This window comes from Vanellus vanellus (genome assembly GCF_965231255.1).
Source record: "Vanellus vanellus genome assembly, chromosome: 3".
NCBI classification, from domain to species: Eukaryota; Metazoa; Chordata; class Aves; order Charadriiformes; family Charadriidae; genus Vanellus; species Vanellus vanellus.
This window is the reverse complement of record NC_138907.1, coordinates 52,220,603-52,242,350: the sequence shown is the minus strand read 5'-3', so window position 1 is coordinate 52,242,350 and position 21,748 is coordinate 52,220,603. Positions and strand designations below refer to the sequence as shown.

The 21,748-nt window shown below is 41.1% G+C and overlaps 1 protein-coding gene across 5 annotated transcripts in view; it reads left to right on the top strand.

Annotated features, from left to right (window-relative positions):
* The first annotated feature begins 10,971 nt into the window (after positions 1-10,971).
* Positions 10,972-21,748, top strand: part of QKI (QKI, KH domain containing RNA binding) — a 169,971-nt gene continuing 159,194 nt past the window's right edge. For all 5 annotated transcript variants that reach the window (XM_082480358.1, XM_082480356.1, XM_082480355.1 and 2 more), the window contains exon 1: positions 10,972-11,865. In XM_082480358.1, the coding sequence (XP_082336484.1) occupies positions 11,724-11,865 (142 nt within the window). In that variant the 5' untranslated portion in view covers positions 10,972-11,723. The remainder of the gene's footprint in view (positions 11,866-21,748) is intronic.

Here is a 21,748-nt window from a genome sequence, read left to right as displayed (position 1 = left end):
AAGGATGAAAAGGTGGTGGAAACGAGCATACAAACCCCATAGTCTCCAGGGGGCCATTCATCTTGTTCTTGTCAATACAATCTCAGTCTCACTGCTTGGCTGTGTTCTGCGCATGACCCAACAGGCTCCCTCTGCTAAGGGTGTGCGTGCTTTCTTCCCAGTTTTGTTCTATCGTGTAATTTTTCGAGAGGAGAAGCAAAATACTTCATGTTTCGGAAGCTGGAGAGATTTCTCTAAATGCTTCTCTACTTGTTTGTGGTTCACACACTGACACACGAACTTAAAGCATTTACGTAAAAGGACAAGTAGGTTATATGAAAAGCAATTTTAGGTAATTTCACAATTATTGAGAGGGGATGAGATCACAACGTAGCTTAAAGCATATTATTATCTGCTGTACAGCTACAAAACCCTACAATTTGGACCTAGTGCTGTATGGATTTATATGTAAAACTCCACTATTTCTAACAAACAACACTGTCAAAAAGTCCAAAATTACAGATAAAAAAACCCGATAAAATTTAGTATTTAATGTATTTTCATAATTGTTACAAATTGTTTAGGTTGGAAGGGGCCTCTTGAAATCATCTAGTCCAACCCTACACATGGAATTCTGCAAATTTTTTTTTATTTTTATTTTCAAAAGTGAGGGAATGTTGTAATACATTCAATAATTATTTAATTTTTATTTCATGAACTGAGATCAAATTAATTTTGAAGGATTACATCACACTACCTAGACACAATGACTTGTGATTGCCGACTGCCGTCCTTAGGTATCCTTTTCAGCCAAAAGGGCACAAAGGCCACTAAACAGTGAAGTCTGTAATTAGACACAAATAATGATTTCACACATAACAGAATTCTTAATCATAAGCAGCCAAAAGACAGCATTTTTTTGGTGGTTGTGAGGACAAAGTTGGAATGAAATAATGCAATTCACTCAATTCATCAAGCTCCGCATCAATCATGTGAAGATATAACAGGAGAATTGCATCAATAAGATATGCAAAATGCTCATTTTGGCTACATATGGATTTGTAATATTCACTTATCTTACTACATTGCTCATCTACCATTTTGTACCTGTGATAAGTACACTTTTTTCCAAATTAATCTCTACATATCAGTCTCCTCCTTAAATTAACACAGCTGTTTGTTTTTGTTTTTGTTTTTTGTCTTTGTTACCAGACTTCCCCAAAACCCTATTACTAGAGCAAAGCAGCAAGCATATCAATGTAATATCAGGTACAAGCCTGAACCCAAAAACTGTCTATGCTGCTGTGACTCCCCCACTAATCACCTGTTCTAACACAAAGGACTCTGCCTACTCTGACAAACTTCTAATGAAGTACCAAGATACATCCGTAGCCAGAGGGATAATTGATTTCACTGCTAACCTGCAAGACAGGTGCATACAAACTTCAAAATGGGACAACAGATCAATTATGCCTCTAGTAATGACAATCAGATGGATAGCTATAAACAGACTACCAGGAAGGAAAACCAAGGTAGGGTTTTCTTGAACCTTGTTCAATTGACTTGCTAAGGGGAAGACCTTCTTCTAGCATGAAAATTGGCCATCTGATTGGCCATGTCATGACTTTTTTAAAGCAAGTAGAAAAATTCTACAGATGGGGAAATGCTTTAAGTTCAGCTGAGCCTCCTTTCCACCTCTAACAGAGAAGTGGTTTGCCAGCTTCTCAAATAACAGGGACTTTCCAGACCCTACTACAGTGGGAATCATAGAATGGTTAGGTTGGAAGGAACCTTGAAGATCATCTAGTTCCAACCCCCCTGCCATAGGAAAGGACACCTCCCACTAGAAGAAGGAGGGCTGCCTAATTTGGATTACTTAATACCTGTTTTCATGCTGACCATCAAAACAGAATTAGAAAAATTCAAGATAACTTTTTTCCCTGCCTTGCCTCAAGTAGTGTTTTCTTCACAGTTCCTGCCACGGCCTGTTATTTGTTATTTTCTGAGCATATTGTCAGACCAGACTATTCATTTTTTAATACACAACAGAATTGTTATGCAAACTGGGTAGGAACATACTCTCTGGGAAACTTCTTTTCGCATTTCTCTGCTCCTTAAGCTGATAGGACAATAGTTGGAGGGTGTGTGTGCTAAAACCAGACAACTATCACACTTGTTCCGTAAAAACAAAAAACTGTAATCAACGTGTCACAACCTACCTTTCTTACTTTGACAAGTTATGTAAACACCTGAAAGGTGAAGAAAACTGCCCATGAAACTTTCAAATATTTATTTAAAGAAATACAATACCATAAGAGATGTTAACATTTCAGTGATCATCTTTATTTATGAATAACACAATAAATTCCATAATATAAAGCTGCCTATTTTAGAACTTTTTAAGGCTGCTTTCTCCAAGTTATAAGAAAAGTTGTAACATACGTACATCGGAACTTCTCCTGTTCTAAATGAACACGAATATCTACACTCATGTGAGCTGGATCTGTACAAAAGTCATCTGAATACACAGGAAGTGTGTTGTGTTTCCCTTCCCTATATTTCAGTCACAATCAGAGATCAAACACAAAACATTTCAAACTCAGAAGAATAATAAATATTTAAGAGAATCTGAGACACGGCCAGAAGGCTAAAGTGTAACTTCTAGACACTTCAAATTTACCTGCAGTGATTTTTTTTTTTTATCAGGCCAACTGATACTTGTCAAAATCCTGAACCCAACCTGTTGTTCAGACTATTCTGAGAGAAAAAATGGTTAATAGAATAATGTTTCTGCTTGCTTACAGTGAGATCCATCTAACTGTTCAACAGCTTGCAGTGGCCACTCCAGTCGTCCAAAAGGTGTAAGAGACATCTGCACAGAACTGGCAGATATGATACAGGAACTACGAGAGAAAAGTAACCTTCTAGAGATTCAAGTGGAATACAATAAGGCAAGTGAATCCCACCCCTTTATAAGTTTATAAGCACAATAACAATGAATTACTGTAATCAAGCAATTAACTAATTTTAAGTAATAATCAGATACAATATTAGCTAAGTAATATCACATGATCTTGTATGAAGTGGCTGTAGTTCAAAATGAGTCAGATGTCCCAGATTAGTTAACAACCCAGAAATGTTCACCCTTTGGCTTTGAGCCTAAGAATCATGTTTTACTGATTGTTATGACTTGTTCTTTGAGCTCCAGTGGCAGTCAAATAGGGACTTATGAGGTACCAGCCAACAAATACCAACCAAGATGGCACGAGATTTGGGATGCTTCCTGTTTCTATGAGGAATCCTGAAAATATCCAAGTGCTTAAGCAATAATTCTCTGTACCTTTAGAATGGCTTTTATCCAAGCAACTTGGAGTACTTTACTACAAAGTGTTTTATAGCTTCTGAAGGGTAGAAAACCGTGAAACGGGCTCTGGGGCATATCATAACTACAACGTATGTGTGGCTACTATATTCCAGGAAAGACCTACACTCAACAAAGACTGTGGGTAGAAGGAACAAATGGGAGACAGTAAGTCACCCACAAACAAAACAAAGTTTAGGCTTCCTAAAGTGAAAAAGGACCATAAAAATATTAAGAGACTGAATGCTGCTATCTCTTTTTAGAGAAAAGGCATACATGCCTATGAACAGATAAAGCAGAGAGCAAGTTTCTGAGCATGCAATAGCATGGAAGCACAATGGTCTTGGTGTGGGAAATCAACAACCACTGTAGCACTGTCCTTTACTTTGGACAAACACTGTTGAGCAATTCTGTCTCATCTCCAGAAGCTTTTAAGATTTGTATTGCTCGGTCTTTTTCTTTCCTTACAACTTTAACTTCTCTTCACCTTTACATAATAAAAAGATTTGTGTTTAATGAAGGCTTGGAATAAAGTATTTTGAGTGGGGAAAAAAAAAGTTCTAGTCAAAAATAAGATTCTGGATTTTTCAGAGTGATTAATTACATTTTATTAGAAGGCCCAGCCAATACAAAAGTTTCTTGCTCATTACCAGAAAGTTTTAAAAAATGCAAAGTTTTCTTATAATTTGTTTAGACATTTTCTGTCCGGTTCAATATAACTTCTTGTGTAAGAACTGCTGCTCTTTGTGTACTGAACACTAAGCAGCATAAGCAACACACCACTAGCAATCCCTCAGTGTAAGTCAATATATGTATACATTTATATTTCAGATATGTTAAAAGGAAAAGTTAAATTAATCCATCAATTACATTTTAAGCTCTACTTGGTCTTAGTAGTAATTGAGAATGGTTAATTTAGATCTATTTACAAAGTTAAGGCTGAAAGCATTTCATGTATATTCAACTGTAACCAATATACTATGGTAACTTACCAAAAGATGGTGCACCTGAAAAACAGAACTTACCAGTTTCTTTCAGCTGTCAGGTATTCGCCACTGTGGTTGTAAAAATAAATCTGCAAGTTTCTCTGATATTAACTTAGTATCTTTTTTATTTTTAATCCTATAGTGAAGGTGAAAACACTTCTCACTATGGTGAAAAGTAAAAATCCTTTTGATTACTTATCTTATACAGAAACATGTCTTTCAGTGTTGTAGTTTTAGTTACATGTAGCAAATAAAAAAAGCTGCTGAGGGCACTACTGTAGTTGAGATGACTGCATCAGTTAAAATGCAGAATGATATCCTGAGTAGTTTTAAGGTTAGATGTCTAGTGCAAATTAGAAGGTAAAAACCAAAACAAGTAAGCCTGAAATACTGGCTAAGATTTCTTAGTATTCTTAATTTCCAGATATCCTAATATTGTAGTCTTTTAAACTAGAAATGTGCATTAGCTGGACTCCAATGACAGATATATTTAGCATGGTCAATTCAGTGCCTCCACAGAGTTAGGCAGCACTTACAGTAATACACACTCACTGCTGCTCACACTTCTGCAACGCACGGCGCAGGCTGGCTCACACAGTGTTTCTGTATATGAGTTCTCCACAAGGGACAGGCCAGAAGCCATTTGAAATTCTCCCCCGTTGCAAGCTCAGAGCTATATAGCTAAGGTGGTAATTTTGTGAATGTATAGATGGTAAGTGCAGTTAGCACACTAACTGAAGCTATAGGACTGCGCGTGGGATTAGAAACACTGGAAATGTGCGTAGTGTATTTCAAGAGATTATTTGGCATTTCAGTGAGCTAAGAAAAATATTGATGATGCAACAGTAAAATGCACAAAAACAATGCAAGTGTTTATAAATTACAATATGTAGGGAAGTTTATTACCTTAGAGGTAAAACATACCTTCAAAATGCACAATTCAAATATGCTCTGTGAATAATTAAATTTAAAAGCTGGGGCAAAAAAGCTAAGTGCTGTTATAAACAAGATAAAGTAGGTAAATTTTATGTTTACAATGCAGTACCTTGATTTAACTTTCTTTCCCTAATTGCTGGTAATTTTTTCTCTTCTATGCTTTCTCAGATTGCTTTTCTTTCCCTCCTTCTTACAATTTTCCGCCTTTCTCAACAACATTATAATAAAACTGGTATACATGAGATTCATTTTGATCTCCCACTGAAGAGCGTGAAATGAAACCAATCTAAACTTTTTTTTTATTGCACAGAGATTTCTTGTGAGCCTCACAAAACTATCACCTGTAGTGGTAGTTCTAGACTATGACTAGACAGACACATGTTCTTGTTGCTACAATGCTCTTCTCTAGAGAAAAGTCTACATAGTAGTACATAAAGAAACAGCATGTACATTCCATACCCATGGAAATTATCTACTTGAAGAAAAATATGGTGATGAATCTATTTCAATCTTGAACATTGATGTAATATATTCTACTATATATTGACTTACATCTTTTCCATGCATAACCATGGCTATTTGGTATGTAGATAAGGTGAAGCCCAACACAGTTACCCACGCCTTCACTAACATGAGCGTGGTGAAACACTGCAACAGGTTGCCCATAGAAATTGTTGATGCCCCATCCCTGGAAGTGTTCAAGGTCAGGTTGGACAGGGCTCAGACTAACCTGATCTAGCTGAACATGTCCCTGGCTCATTACAGGGGGTGTTGGACTAGGTGACCTTTAAAGGTCCGTTCCAACCCAAACTATTCTATGATTCTAACTATGGAGTTAAACAAAATGCTTAATATTTTATGAAGCAGAATTTAGGCCCCTCCATCCTATCTGTGTAACAGTATACTATCACAGTAATTTAAGGTATATGGAATATGTGCATTACCAAGAGAACTGCCAGGTACAAGATTTAGGTCTAAGGTGGAAAATACTTTTTTGTTCAACTCAGCATTTTCATTTCTCCCCAACTTAATAACTGCATAATTAATACAGAACCACAGGAACAGTGAGAATGCAGCTCTTCCTGCTCTTGCGTAAGTGGATGAATCACAAAGCTATCTCTTCTTCTGTCTCCTTTATTCCAACCCAAGGAATGGCCAGTTCTACCAGTAGTGATACTGTGGCTTACTACAGCCTTCTTCACAGTTCTCGTACAGCTTGAAGTACCTTAAGATACAAATCTGAGCACACCTTAGTGTGCTTAAAACCTGTATCTTCCACTTCTTCAGCAATCATTTAGCATCAGTAGTGGACAAATTTAGGCATTACCTCTTCCAAGGTTGCACACAGCACTCAGAAATGTGCTATGATCTATATATGCTATTATCTGTATTTAATGCATGAAGCCCATCCTGGGATTTAGACAGAAGTCAAGACACGTTTTCAATTCCCTGCTCTGTAAGGAAAACATTCAAGCTGGAATAAAGCATCCAATTCTACAGCTAGGATAAACTTGGCATACAGAGTAGATGGGTAAGTGTTAGCATAAATAGTTAAAGAACCTGAGGAGGTAACTGGAACATGTTTGTGTTTTGTTTTTTTTTTTAAAAAAAAAAACAAAACAAACAACAAAACAACCCTCTTCCCTCTTTAGACTATGAACTCTATGCCTTCTGCTTATGACTTTGAATAATGCACTACTATGGCTTCTGTTTGAAAAGTTACCTGTCAGTTTTGCCTAATGTCAAAGGAAACATGTTTTTGTTGTCAGACACATCACAGAATTTCAATTTAATTGGTTCTTGTGATTTTTAGTCTGGCTCTAGACCTTACTTTGTTCATGTGTTAATCACCTTCCAGAGATGAATGAATTTCAGATGCCCACCCGATAGTGGCCATGTCTGACTGCCACGTTAGTTACAGCAGCTACTATCTTGTACACCATGAACGATTCAATACTGAATCACATAGCATTTTTTTCCTCAAGTGACTGTAACAGGTAAGTGAAGAACTGTGTCTTTCCCTAAAGAAGGGCAGGACAGTACATTGGCACCTTCCTGTTATAGACAGCACTGCAGAAGGCTCATTACACCCAACTGCATATGCCTATGATTTGGTCAGAGACGCTGGAAGTAACAGCCAACACTTTAACTGAAAGAGTATGTTTCCCAGTAGTCATCAGCCTTCAGCTCTCCTATTTCCCAAGCCGCTATCAGCTATGAACATTATAGCAGTAATTGAATTAGCTTTTTATGATCATTGCAGGTCTTTACTGTAATATACAGAGGCTGCTGCTGGCATTATCATAATTTTTCTTACTTCAAGATTAGATTAATGCAATAAAACTTCACCTTAAAAGAGAAGCTGTTGGACAACACTACAGGTTACATCATACAAGAAGGGACACCTAGATGAAAACACAAGAGTTAAAGAAACAGATTTCTGCTTGTGTTCAGACAAAAGTTAAGGCATTGGGTATTACCTGAAGAACCTTGCATGACCACACCTTGAAACAAACCAACCAAAATAACACTCATCCCTCCACTCCTGACATCAATACCATACAAACTCTCCCCTTTACCTGCAGGACCTGTTTACCCAACACCTCATTTCTTTCCCCACGGGAAAGCTGCGAAGTTCAACGCAGCACAAGAGTATTGCTAGTGCCTCTGGAGATTGAGCTGTAGACACACCAGTCTTGATGGGAGGTGTACCTTCTCACAGCTCTTTAACCAGAACTAACTCAACTTTCTTCTGCCAGACACTCTTAAGACACCTTTTCCTGTGATGTGGAAGTGTGGGAAGGTAAAGGCAGAGAGAACACAAGGTACGCTGAGAGGGGCTTTTAGGTACCTCTTTTGTTTTTGCTGTATACTTGATGAAGAAAGATATGCCAATTTGTTTATTTAAAACTAATGGTTAGTTATCTACATTTTGTTAAAGCATTCAGATTTTCCAAGGGCATTTTCCCAATGACTTAAATTCACAGTCTTGAGGTATTTAGGAAAAAATCAAGGATGAGAAATTTTCTTGTCATTTATGCCTAATTACATGGGCAGCTTCAGCACATAGCTTTGCCTCTGTTTCTGTACTGTTCAGACTGAGAAAATAATTCAGATTAACACTGAACAAACTAGAGCTTGAATTTTGCATTGCACCGCGTGAGTGATTTCCCATTAACTGCTAGTATGCACCATCTTATTCTCCAGTAAATAAGTGCAAAATTGCTTAGGATATGCTATATTGTTCCTAGCAGTAGGGAAGACAACTGATAGTTACTGTACAACAGTGCCAGTGTTTCTTACCTTATATTGTGTGCTTGTTTTGTCTGCTCATATTAAAGCACTGGAAGCACTTTATGTGCAGGAAGCAATAATGAAGTGGTAGGTGAACAGCTGCACCAAATCTGCTGAAAAAGTCTCCATATGCTATTTTTACTGTGAGAATCAGCAGTCCAGAGCAATTATTCTAACGTTATCTAAGTTCATCTAATTTTAAGATGACTGCCTGCTGTCTGACGGATGCCCCTAATCAAATGGAAGGATTAGATACCAAGTTTTCTCAGGGTTAAAAAGAGCCTTCACTCACTGGTTAAAAATTAGCAAATAAAGGGCTAAAAAAATACGTCAAGTTTCAGACTGAACAACAATAAATAAAAGGAGGGCAATTTTATTAAACATATAAGGTAGTGTTTTAGCTTGTCGCAATTTAAAAACAAAGTCGGAACAGAACAAACACAATCTTGTTACTAGAAATGTATTATTTCATCATCCATAGCCATACTGCAGCGTGCTTTGGGCATACTATTGATAGACTAAGAATCTATATTTAAAAGATGGTTTGTAACATTGCTACTTTTTCTTCTTTGGTAACAAAAATAATATTTTCTTACTGAATACACACTTTTAGAATGATGGAAGCAATAGATCTGACTTATCTTACATAAACCATTCATTTTTACTTAATGTAAACAAAACCTTGAAATAAAATAAAGACTCTCACGTCCAAATAACAAGTTCTACATGTTTAGAGGCAAAAAAATGCAACAAACGCTAGAGGGAATGCAATAATCCAAGGCATTTTTACTATTATGAGAACTACACTTTCTCTACATTTTTGTCAGTGCACATCTTTCAGGAAAAGTAGAATAACACTGCTTGACAATAGCCAGTAAAACTGCACACCTGTCAAAACAACGTGTCTGTGCTGCTTTGTAGTTTTGGAAGCATTGTTCCTTGCGATTAACCTAATATTTAAAGTTTTCTTCAAATACCGTGCACTACGTATGAAAACACACTTGAATTTTTACAGAATTTCATGCAATATCTAGAGTTTATACCTAGTCCTATTAAAAATAAATGAAGCACGAAGCGACTTTTATCTAGCTTTGTAACATCAGCTCTATCAAGCTCCCGAAAATTGCATCAAAGCTTTCTGACGCCCTCCTAAATAACAAAAAAACCCCAAATAAGAACACCAAGTAGCTGCGTGGGGAAGGAGCAATACGTACAAGCAACCGCGTCGCGCTGCTTTGCCTCTGCGGCTACACTGGATGGAGCACGTTAATTTTGATTCTGGCTGCCGGATGCTGCTGCTCCTATCACGTCTCCCCCATCCAGACCTGCCAAACGAGCCGTGGCTGATGCCAAAACGCGGCGCTGCCCTGTAACCAAAAAAGGGCGTTTAACTGCCTGCCGGCGCGGCGGGGGCAGGAAGGCGGCGCGGCGGCGGGGACCCGCCGCACGGCCCCAGCTGCCGCGGGGCGCCGTTGCTCCGGGACCGGGTGTGCGGGGGAAGGGGCGTGCGTACAGCTGGGCTGCCACCGCCTCCAGCGGCAGCAGGCTCCCGGCCCGCTCCGCGCCCCTGCGAGGCCGAGCGCGGCCGTTAAACCGCTCCCGCGGCAGGCAGGCTCGCGCTGCCTGGCCAACAGGCGGGGAGAGGGCGGAGGGGAGAGCGGCTCCCGCCAGCCCCGCTTCTCCTCGCCCTCCCGCGGAGCCGGTGAAGGCTGGCTGCTGGGGAGCCGCCCCGGCCCCAGTACCTCGACCCCGCGCCGCGCTCTCCTCCTGCCCCCCGCCGCCGCCGCTTTACCGATTACAAATTGCTCCTCGCGCCGCACCGCTCCGCCACCCGCACCGCCCACCAGCGCATGCGCGGCACCACCAACAACCCCCGCCCCCGCTCCGCTCGGTTCTCCCCCACTCGGCGACGGCGGTCGTGGAGGGCGGACGCACGCGCGCCTCGGCGGGGCCCTCCCCGCCCCTGAGGGCGCACGTGACCCCGCCCCGCCCCGCCCCGCGCAGACTAGGTGAAGCGACACGACTTTGTTTAGAAGAGTTCCGTCCGCGCGCGTGCTTCCGCGGGGCGGGGTAGGGTAGGGTGGGGTGTGTGTGTGGGGAGGCGCGCGGGGGCCTGTCCACGCGCAGACGCTCGGAGGGAGGGGCGTGGTCGGGGCCGCCACCACCACCGCCGCCACCACCGCCGCCGCCCCGGGCCCCTCCCGGAGCGGTAAGGGAGCGACAGCGGGCTCCGCCAAGCGGCGCTGCCGCTGCCGCTGCCGCCGAGCAACGGCCGCCCCGCCCCCGGGCCCGCCCCCCCGGCATGTCCCCGCCCCCGCGGGCCCTGCCCCCTCCCCTCCTCCTCCTGCCGCCGCTGCTGCTGCCGCTGCCAGCGCAGCCTGAACTGAAGCGAACTCCGGAGCGAACTGAGGAGAAGTGAGGAGGCGGCGGCGGGGCTGAGACTCACCAGCCACAGGCAACAGCAGCAGCGGCGGCGGGAGGGCGGGCCGGAGGCGGAGAGGAGGACACGCCAGGCGCAGCGCGGCGGCAACAACAGCGGCGGCAACAACAGCGGCGGCGGCGGCGGCAACAACAGCGGAGAGACACCGGCGGCGGCGGCTCCTCGGAAGCGGCAGCCGCGCCAGCAGCGTCCGCCCGCCCCGCTCGTCCCCTCCCTCCTTCCCTCCCTCCCTCCCCCGCCGCGGAGACAGGGGGCAGCGCCGAGAGGAGAAGCCGGGCTCAGCGTGTGTGTGCGCGGGAGGAGGAGGAGGAGGAGGAGGAGGAGGAGGGGGGGACACACCGAGGACTGCGCCGGCCGAGGGCGCACGGAGCAGGGGAGCGGCGGCGGCGGCGGCACCGAGAGGCGGCGGCGGGTCCTTTGCCCGGGGAGGAGGGCGCAGCCCGCACGGGGGGTTTCTACCGACTTTCCTTTTTTTTTTTTTTCCCCCCTCCCCCCCCCCTCCCCTTTTTCCCCGGCCCCTCGGACTCGGCGGCGGGTCTGCGTTTGCCTCCGGATTTGAATCCTCCTCCTTCTCCTCCTTCCTCGGGGAAGCTCTCCCCTCCCCGCCCCCTCCCCTCCCCCCACCGCCTCCCGCCCGCCCGGATCCAGCCGGGCGCCCCGTGCCGCGGTCGCGTTGCTCGGCGGAGCTGCTGCGGGCGCTCTCGCCGTCTCTGTGCGGGCTTGGAATATGGTTGGGGAAATGGAAACCAAGGAGAAGCCGAAGCCGAGCCCCGATTACCTGATGCAGCTGATGAACGACAAGAAGCTGATGAGCAGCCTCCCCAACTTCTGCGGGATCTTCAACCACCTCGAGAGGCTGCTGGACGAAGGTAAAAGCGCCCGCCTGGCCGCCCCCTCCCCCGCTCCGCCACCCTGCCTTGCCTCCTCACCCTCCCCCCTTCCCCGGGCCTCCGCGCCGCTCCCGGGATCCCGCTCGCTCCCCCCCCCCCCCCCCCCGCCCCAGCCCCGGCCGGGCGGCGGGGGGAGCCTGGGGCCTGTTTCGCTCTCCCCGCTGTTCTCTGCACGCTCTCGGCCCCCGAGCTGGAGAGCCCGAAAACAAAGGGGAAGTGCAGGCTCTCCCCGCCCTGGCTGCCGCCGTGCGGTGCCGGGGGAGGACTCGGTGAGCGACCGGGCGGGCGGGGGAAGGGACAGCCCTGGCCGCGCAGGTCCCCTGCTCTCCCGTGGGGTGTTGTGGTGTTTTGTTTTTTTTTACCCCCCCTCCCCTTATTTTTTTCTTTTTCCTCTTCCTCGCACCGTCTCCGAAAACCGGGGGAAGGGTAACCGCCGCACGCAGGGGAGGGAGCGAGGAGAGGAGCTCAGGAATGCGCTCTGGGGGAAGGCAGGGAGGAGGGGAAGGGCTGGCTGGCGGCGCGGCGGCGGGGAGAGGGGTCCGGTGCGGCGGCCTCCGGGGAGCGCTCCTCGGCCCGGCCCGGCCCGGCCGTAGGGCCCCGGGCGGGGAGGGAGCGGGTGGGGGGGTGTTGAGGGGGGCAGGGTTTGGGAGGGTGTTTGGTTTCGAGATTTGGCTGTTCTGGAAGCTGCTTGAACTTGAATGACTAAGACGGAGGGGGCTGAGCTCTTTTTTCGGCTCCAGCTCTACCCCACCCCAAACTGGCCACAAACTAATTATAATTTTCCTATATTGCAAGGGAAGCGAACAAATTCTCCTTTCAGCTGTCTTTACCTTTTAAAGAAACTAACTTGAAAGACTCCTACGTGTAACTTTAGTGAAGGGAAAGAAAAAAAAAAAAAAAAAAGAAATTACGAAATTGCCTCATCTGCTCCTGCCAAATGTCCGCTGCCGCCCCCAGCCCCGCACCCCACTCCTGCCTCTGGGCGGGTGAGGGGTTGCTTCTGTGGGTTGACATCCCCCCGCCCCCCCTTCCTCCCTCTTCCTCCCCCCCTCCCCCCCAAATAGCTCCTTTTAAGGTTTCGTTTTTACAAATAAATAATCACATTTTTGATAGAAAGAAAGAAAAAAGTATATGATGGGAACTCCATGTGTCCCATACGTTTTCCCACTGTAGTAGCATCAGACCCACTGTGTTAGAAATAACGCGATACACTTGTTCTTAGTATTTTAAATTTGCTTTATGTTTGAGTTCACAGGTTTGCTTTTCCTGTTAAAAATATTTCCTTCTTACCACCTTAAATGTAGGCTTTCTGGAGACTTAGAGAGACTGGTTTGTTTAATTGTATTTGGTAGCTTTGTAGAATATAATAAAACCATGAATTATTTATACAGTTTCAACTTGTTGGGATTCTTAGCATGAAATACTGAATTTCGAGGTTTCGAGTTAGTATTCTTGTGTGTGGACATATTCCTCCGTGCTAAAAGAAGTTTGAGAAGTTGTTGACCTCGGAAGATGAAAGAGCTGGTTATATTCAGTAGAACAACTCTCCGCCCTCTCCCAAGACTGTAAAAATGAGATAGTGACTGTAGTACAACAAAAAATAGCATATCGAGCAAATGCTACCTTCTGAAATAAATGATAGAGGAGTAAAAAAAAAAAAAAAAACAACCCAGTGAAGAATACTGCAAGATGCACTGTGGGAAGTGATATAATGGGAGATTCTATTTATATTTTCAAGACTTTTGGTGAAGATTTAATTTATATTGGAGCAAAAAGTAACTATTTAAAACTTAAGTTCTTGGTCACCACAGCAAACAACCTCTTCAGAATAGTTAGATTTACAATAAACATCAAGAAGAAACTTGACTGAGAAGACTCCCGTTTAGCACAAATGAGCCTTCCAGAGGCTTGATGTTGGATTTTTAAATTCATGAACCTCTTCAACTTAATGTATTTGGCCAGAGGAGGCCTGAAACTTTTTTTTTTTTGGTCAGAGAACAAAAGAAAGAAAAACATTTTCCCACATGAAAAGGACACTGAAAAAGGAATGTCTGAAATCATTACATCTTTTGATATATTTTTAAATATTGAAAGCTCTGGAAATCTGTTTGGTGAAGTGCTGGAGTTCCAAAATGAGGGCTGTGGAGACTCTTGCTGAAAAAGTTTAAGGATTGTGTTGCAGCTGTTCTTCACACTCTCCTTTAGAAAAAAATAAATAAAATGCAATCTGTGTTTCTGAATAGTCTCAGGAAGAAGTCTGCTATCCCTTTAAGCTTTTCTGCTTTTCCTGTTTACGTTGGCAATTGGGTGGAAGTATTGTGGAGGCAGAAAACTTTTTGGAATGTTGAAAAAAATGTTTCATGCAAATCTAGTAAATTGCTTCAAGACTTCAAAATTTGAACACTAAGGGGCGCCAGTTATTTTTTTTTCTGACGCTTGAGACTGGCCTCTGAACACCATTACTGACTTGAGTAGTGAAATTAACAAATCTATTAAAAGATACCAAAGAATGACAAAATACTTGTGGATTTTTGCAGGTATCTTTATTTGCATGGAATTACATATATTGTGTGCTTATACACAGCATTACATAGGTGGAATAGTCAATAGCAATGAACAGTTGAGAAGTTGGAACAACTGTTGTTCTGTAAAACACCCATCCCAGTTACCAAAGGGGCACCGTGTTAAATATCTTGAACTATGTGCTACACTGACATCCTCCAGTAGGGTTTAGCAATAGCAAACTGCAGGTTTGCTAGAAAAGTCTGCAAGATTTAGACCACTTACTATAGATATATATATATATTTAGTATAATATTTAATAGTTTCATTGGTTGTTTCATGGCACCTTTGAGAATACCAAATATTAGGGGCAGGTGTGTGTCTGTATAGTTTTATATATTTATAATCTAAAAAATAAAGTGTTCGTGTTTCCTCTCTGCCCCCTCCCCCTTGCAATTTGGTTTGCTGGTTATTGTTTAGTGCTTTAGGTTGGTGGTGGGTTTTTTTTTTTTTAGTTACTATACAACCTTTTTCCTGAAGGTTTTGTTTATACTTTAGAAGAATAATATTACGATCAGCTTTTGTTTTTTATTTTGTGCTGGTCAAATTGAAGAAATAAAGTCAGAACTCCTAAGAATTCAAACAAATAAAACACAGGGTTGCTTTCTGTACTGGATGCTAGGGTTTCATTTTTTGTTTATTTATTTTTACATGTCAGTATTTAAAAACAAAATTCAAATGGGCTTGTGTGATTACTTCTTGTAATTGTATGCAACCAGATAGAAAAGGACCTGTCAGTTTAGATGAACTGTGTATCTAATCTGGTTAGGTTTCAGAATGTACATCTACTTTTTTGGCCCATTTCTGTGCTATGTGTTATCCAAAACACATTTTCCTTTTGGAACTCTATCCTACTGTTTGATCTTTGAAAATTTTAGTGCTTAACTTTGTAGATGGTCTCTGCTTTATGGCATTTGGTTTTGAATATCAGCTTAAATGTGAGAGGTATATAGAGGAAACTTTTTTTTTTCTTTTAAAAGAACTACTTGATAATAAAATATGAAAGTCACAGTTTTGCTTATGTTACAGATATTTTTGCATATGTGTGCTTTCAACTTCTTATGTGTAAATAAGGCTTTTGTGGATTAACAAGGATGTTTAAAGTGCATATCATAATAACTAGGAAGCTGGATTGTTTTTATCAGACTAGTGCAAACCTGTGGGAAGAGAGCTCTTCCTGAATGTGGAATAGGCTGTATTTCCTGTAATTGTTTGCACCATCAAATGTGACCTGATTTTTTTTATTTTTTTTTTATGCTTCAGCTTCTCAGATACTAACTTTTATGATTCTAACCTAGATTGTTTCTTCTGACAACTCGTATATTTTAACTGTCCCCTTTGTGGAAAATAAATAAAGTTGTACCTTTCTTGCACTATTTTTTTTTTAAATAAATCGGATATTTCAAACTCTGCAATTGCACTCTGACCTATTGAAATAAATGAAGTACTTTGCTTTTATTCTTTCAGCAGATTGTGAAGAAATATGCCGAAGCTATTAACTGAGATCTGAGTAGTGTAACTTTTATATTTGCATTTTTTTTTCTTGGACCTGTAAGTGGTCAGAATGTTGTACCTGATGGGAATGTACACAGACCAAACCTGTGGGCTAAATTTTTTTTAAAAAGGTATTGGCACAGACTTTAACGGGAATTCATTTTTCCTCTGTGAACTATACCTCAAAAACTTCTGCCTTCCTGTCAAACTTGTGTTGAAGGTGACTTAAAAGTGTGCCTACATTTAAATATAAATTAAGCCATGCATCTAGCTTTTGGAGATAAATCTAATTTTGTGTCAAAGAGGCTGCCTTTTTCTGACTAGCAAAGCTAGCTGTAAAAACATTCAAGTAGTGATTAAGGAGGATAATTTTTTTCTTGGGTTTTGCTCTCTGTTTACTGTGCACACTGAGAAAAGTGCATGTGAACTTGCAGAGCCCAGTGCCCAAAACTGCAGTTCTTGTCAGTCTTGTTATCTTAACCAAAATGTCTGCATGAGTTAGGACTGAAAAACTATGTTGTAAATAAGTTCTCCCTGAGAACTTAGCTGGTTACTTTTGTACATGACCTTATTGTTTGTGATGTTGTAAATGTAGCCTATGCTTAGCTAGGGTTTTGCTGACTTGTCAGATTTGATGAAGGGGCATCGGCCACATTAGCATGTCGGTTTTTCAGTTGTATCAGGTCTTGCAATAAAACCCCATTATTTCATTACAAACGGTGCTCTTAATGCAGAGTTAAGAGATGAATATTTTTTAGGATAAAGGCCCAGAGAGTCTGCCCGGAGAGTCTCAGACTAATTTTTAACTTCGAGTTGAAATGCTAAAATTGTGCAAAAGAGCGTGCGACGAAAGTGTTGAGTACTGTTTGTGTGGTGTTTACCTTTTGAATCAGATTCTTTAATCATCTCTAAATCTGAAGATAATGGTCTGAGTTTTTTTCCTGATTTATGATTGTCTTTTAATAACGAGGTTGTAAAGTTTCTAGAACTTGTGTGTTCAAAAGTGTCTGATTTGTTCTGAGGTGTGGTTTGGGTTGGTTTTTTTTTTTTTTTTTTTGTTAATTCCTTGGCAGCCTCTTATCAAAACAAAAGCTCCATTGCACTTAAAAAAACAACCAAACAAACAAAAAACAAACGACAAACCTTTTCTTAGCTTAGGGAAAAAATTCTACACCCCCCCCCCCCCCCCCTTTCCTATTCCCCCTCCCTCCAGCAACACAACAGTTCAGTTCTTTTTAAAACAAGTTTTTTTTGGAGCTGTATCTGCAGCATTTATAGGATTGCAGTCACCTGGTGTGTAACTTAAAAAATATGGGTGGTGTTTTAACAGATAATAGTTTTAAGTTAGTAAAGCAGTTACTTTAAGCTCATGTTTTGAAAGCTGTTTGTTCACTGTTGCTTGCCAATAATTGATTATCAAAATGTCTGTTTTCTAAGTACGAGTAACCATAGTAGGCTTAGTTCTGTACGAGAGTTGCTGATTTATTTGTCTTTAAATTGGGAGAGACCTGTTTGAATTTTTTATAATTTTTGTTTAGGGTTACTTGTTCCTCAAGGTTGGAATTGAGTTGCGTTTTCCTCATCAGAAATTGTATGCAATAGTTTCCAAAGTAACTAGTGTCATATAAAGCAAATCTCTTGCTATGGTTAGAAACAACTGACCATGTGCCGATTAGATTAGGGAGTGGCACATAATGCTTTCATAAAGCACAGAGGAAAAACTGAAGGTGTATTGGTTAATATTATAGTAGTAAAGTAGGGAAGAAAAAAAACCAACCACCACCAACAACTGAGAAACACGTAATAGGTTTTAAGAGATCACTTAGAATGTCTTACTTGTGAAAATGAAGTTTACATGCATCAAAAGAGAAAGGTCAAGTCAGAAAAAAGTTGCTGGTGTTGAATGAGTGCTGTGTGTGTGAAGAGAGGGCTGGACACAAAATGAATGGTTACTTTTATAGTTCAGTAACTTTTTTGACCAGGTTATCTGTTTCAGTCCTTCTTAACTTAAAATTTCTTCCTCTGAGTACACTAAAAAAATGCCAAATCAGGAATGGGATACTTAAAATGATTTGAATTGCATAGACTTCGGTAGAAAAGAAAGTACATTTGAATTGTCTTAAATTACTGTCTGTAACCTTAAAATGCTCTTCTTTTTGGAGAATGCATACTGTTGCAGATTTCCGATTAATTAGATGTATTATTAGATGCTGATCTGGTATATATTCTGTGGCTGACAGGATAGACCTGTATTAACGTTAATTACCAGACCATCCTGACAGCTCAGTCTGATTGAAGTACAGCAGGAGTCTGTCATGGAGACCGATGGTTTATATTTGACTGCTTATATGGAATGTCAGGAGGGGGGAGATGGGGGAAACGCCTTGCGAGGAAAGCTGTGAGGTAATGAAATGCCCTCACCCACTGACCCTTGTCTTTATTGAAACTTAACTCGCAACTTCTTATTCAGGCTGTGTGAATTTTTATGTACTGATTTTAATCAAAATGGGTATTATGAAGATCTTCCGTTGATTTTGACATTTTATTGAAATTTAATAAGCCAGTGCTAAGAAAACAGGTAGGAACAGTAAAACTGCTAGTATTTTTAATCACGTTATGCTTAATGCAATTGGTTAGGTCAGTTGAAGTACCATGTAAGATACGTCTGTTGCTTTGTAGCAGGGACGATGTAGTTCTGCGAAGGACTTTGTTGTTTAAATCCTGAAACAGATGATACCTATAATGTTTATAATCTGAATTAAATCCCTTTGCTCTGGTGAGACAAAGAGTTGGGTTGCTGAAAGTTAAGCAACATTACATTTCTACTTTTGACTAGAGAAAATATCCCGTGTTACTTTGCGCAGTGCAATTAAAGTAATTTCTGGGCTTGGGTTTCTTTTGGTTGTTTTTCTTGGAAATGTTTAATAGAAGTGGAGTTAGCTTTTTAATAACAGAGCTCAGATTTTTGAGACAATTTATGCTTGAATGAGCAAAGCAACCATGACGACTTTAAAGAGAAATAATATCCAGCTTCATTAGCAGAGCTGCCCCTTTACGGTGCTGTTCTTGTTTCCATTAGAAGGGTGTTTGTTGCAAGCTAGTTAAGTGTCTGAGAACAACAACAAGATGGTGCAAGTTAAAGTGCTTCTATTCGGGCAGTTCTGTTACTAAGCCTTGATTGTCTGGGTCTGGTACTAGAAGTTACAGCTTTTTTAGTACTCTGCAGTTATTTTAGCAAGCGTTAGTGCTCACAATGAGTGTGGTAACACAAACAGGGTTTTTATTTTATTCTCATTGTTTAAAGTACTGAGTAAAAATTGAAAAAATATTTTCAATTACTTTTCATTTGAGAATTGATTTTTATACTCGGTGTCAAAATAGTAAATTTTACTTCTCGGATCATTGCAAGAAATCATTCTCTTGACGGGAAATGGCAATAGGTTTTCTATTAATGGGATTTCTTTTACTGTTTTTGGTGGCGTGTAGTTGATTGAATAGCATGCTTGAAGTCAATTTTTTTAATCATTTTTTAACATATTTTTGACTGTTTTGCAGCTGCATCTGAATACTTGTACTTTACTCTGTACTGTCCTGGGTTAGGGAAGATTTTGTGTTTCCAGCATTCCAGAGCAATGTTTCGATACTTCGTAACTTCATTGCAATCCACCGGGAAGTGCCTGGTGGGAAGGTCCTCAGGATACCTCTTTTAAAAACGCATAAACCAGGAGTCGGTTTGTGTGACAACTGACTGACATCTGAGTATATTAATAGTGGGGCAGTTAATGCTTTTAATCGTATATAACCTTATAAATGTTTACGCTTCTTTAAGACTTGATTTGAAAAGGGAAAAAAAAATCCCAACATGACAAACAATTAAAAACTTGTTGCTTTGCTGGGAAGTTAGGCTGACGTAGTTCTGAGGGGTAATGCATCAGAACGGCTGCTGATGTCAGAGCAGAGGCAGGGGAAGATAATACAGTATTTTATACCCTTATCTGGTGGATTGGTTTCTAGCTCAAAAGGTCAGCTGATATTCTGGACTGGTCGGGGGTATTTTTGAGTTTGTTTTTGTATGGTGTTGGCTTTCTCTTCAGGCAGATCAGAACTGTGATCGAACTCGCCATATGTGATCTCAGAGTAGTTGTGTTGGCACAGGGACTGAGGTGGCTTGATACTGAAGACATAGAGCAGAGCATTGGGGAGAGAAGTACATTTGCTTAAACATTTACTTTAAAGTCTGAAATTCCTAATTGATGTCAACTGATTGTGCATCTGCTCCATTCAAAATTTTAAGGACGTGACTATTTTCAGACTAGCAGACACTAGATGGAAGCCAGACTTTGCTGAATTCCTTAAATCCTTCAGCTGTTGAAATAATGAACCTTATTGTTTTGTCTAATTCAGTTTAAAGAACTGTTTTAGAAATCTCTGTAACCATTAATTGGTCAAAGTGTCCTATCCTGACTGCAGTATATTTTCTTCATTAGTGTGTAAACGATGGAATACGCCTGAAATCTTAAAAAGTAAGCAGCAGATCCATTTAGCCCATGTATTAATAAAAACTTAATGTTCTGGTTCATATATTTAAATGGCAACTGAACTAAAACATTCAGCTGATTTTGCATAGTGCTTCCATTTATTTATTGGACTTTGAAGCAGTAGCAAATTGGTTCATATTCTTCTTAATATAGCTTAATCTAATAACTTGCAAATAATTATATCAAAATTTAATGCATAATTTTCAATTTTTAGATGCAGAGCAAGCCAAATCCACTTCTGTTTGCTGTGGAGGCGAACACAAGGAAAAAGTCTCTGACCCGGTGCTGTTAGCTTTTGAGCAGTGTTGCTCATCTGTGGGTTCTGCGTTTAGTGAGTTTCAGTTTGTCTGTTTTTGAAGAGGCATGAGCTGTGCCCCTACAGCAGAAATTAACAGGGACATTTTTTCAAAAAGTTGTCAAACTGTTGTCACCTCTCCCCACACACACTTCCAAACTAACTTTACCTAAATACGATGTATATAATTTACTGATGAGTGTGTTCTCGAACAGTTGCTTTAAGTGTTTAAGTTGAAGGTTAAATGCTGTAATAGGCTCAGCTGTCTTGTTTAAATTATGATGCTTTTGCTGTGCAGATTGTTTGCGCAGTAGGAAAATGGTGCATGTTAGATGATGGTTGAGACAAGTTGTTGGTAGTTCTTTAATTGCTTAAGTATCATATAATCTATAAAGATAAGTATAGTCAGAGAGGCTCATATGCGGTCAGTTTACGAGGGAATTACTACTGCTTTAAAACACTCGAGGCTTTTATGGAAATCTGATACTGCCTCTGAACCAACCTGAAGCAAGATTCCTTATACGGATTCTTTTGTTTCTACTTTTCACATAGTTCTGTCAACTTTGTGCTGAACTAGTAAATAGACTTGAGAAAAATCTCGGCATAGATGATATGGTAGGGATCAGAAATGAATTCTAACCAAGATTCTGTAAGGAAGGCTGTTTATATGTGTACTAAAACAGCTTGAGAGGAAGAATGATACCTAAAAATCTGTCTTTTAAGTATAAAATCAGTGACTGCAATTGCTTTTAGAAGAGAATTATATTTGTTTAGCTGTTGTAATGTGTTTACAGAGATTTGAGTCTCATATTTTGAAATTTCTTGCAGTGTTTTTGTGTTCCTTCTCTGTGGATAAATTTTCTTTCTGTGACAAGACTAACATAATCCTTTGGGAAAAAGTCTGGAGCAAATATTATCTAAAGATCAAATCCGCCTTGGAAGAAACTGGAAAAAAGTACAACTGGCTTTCTTG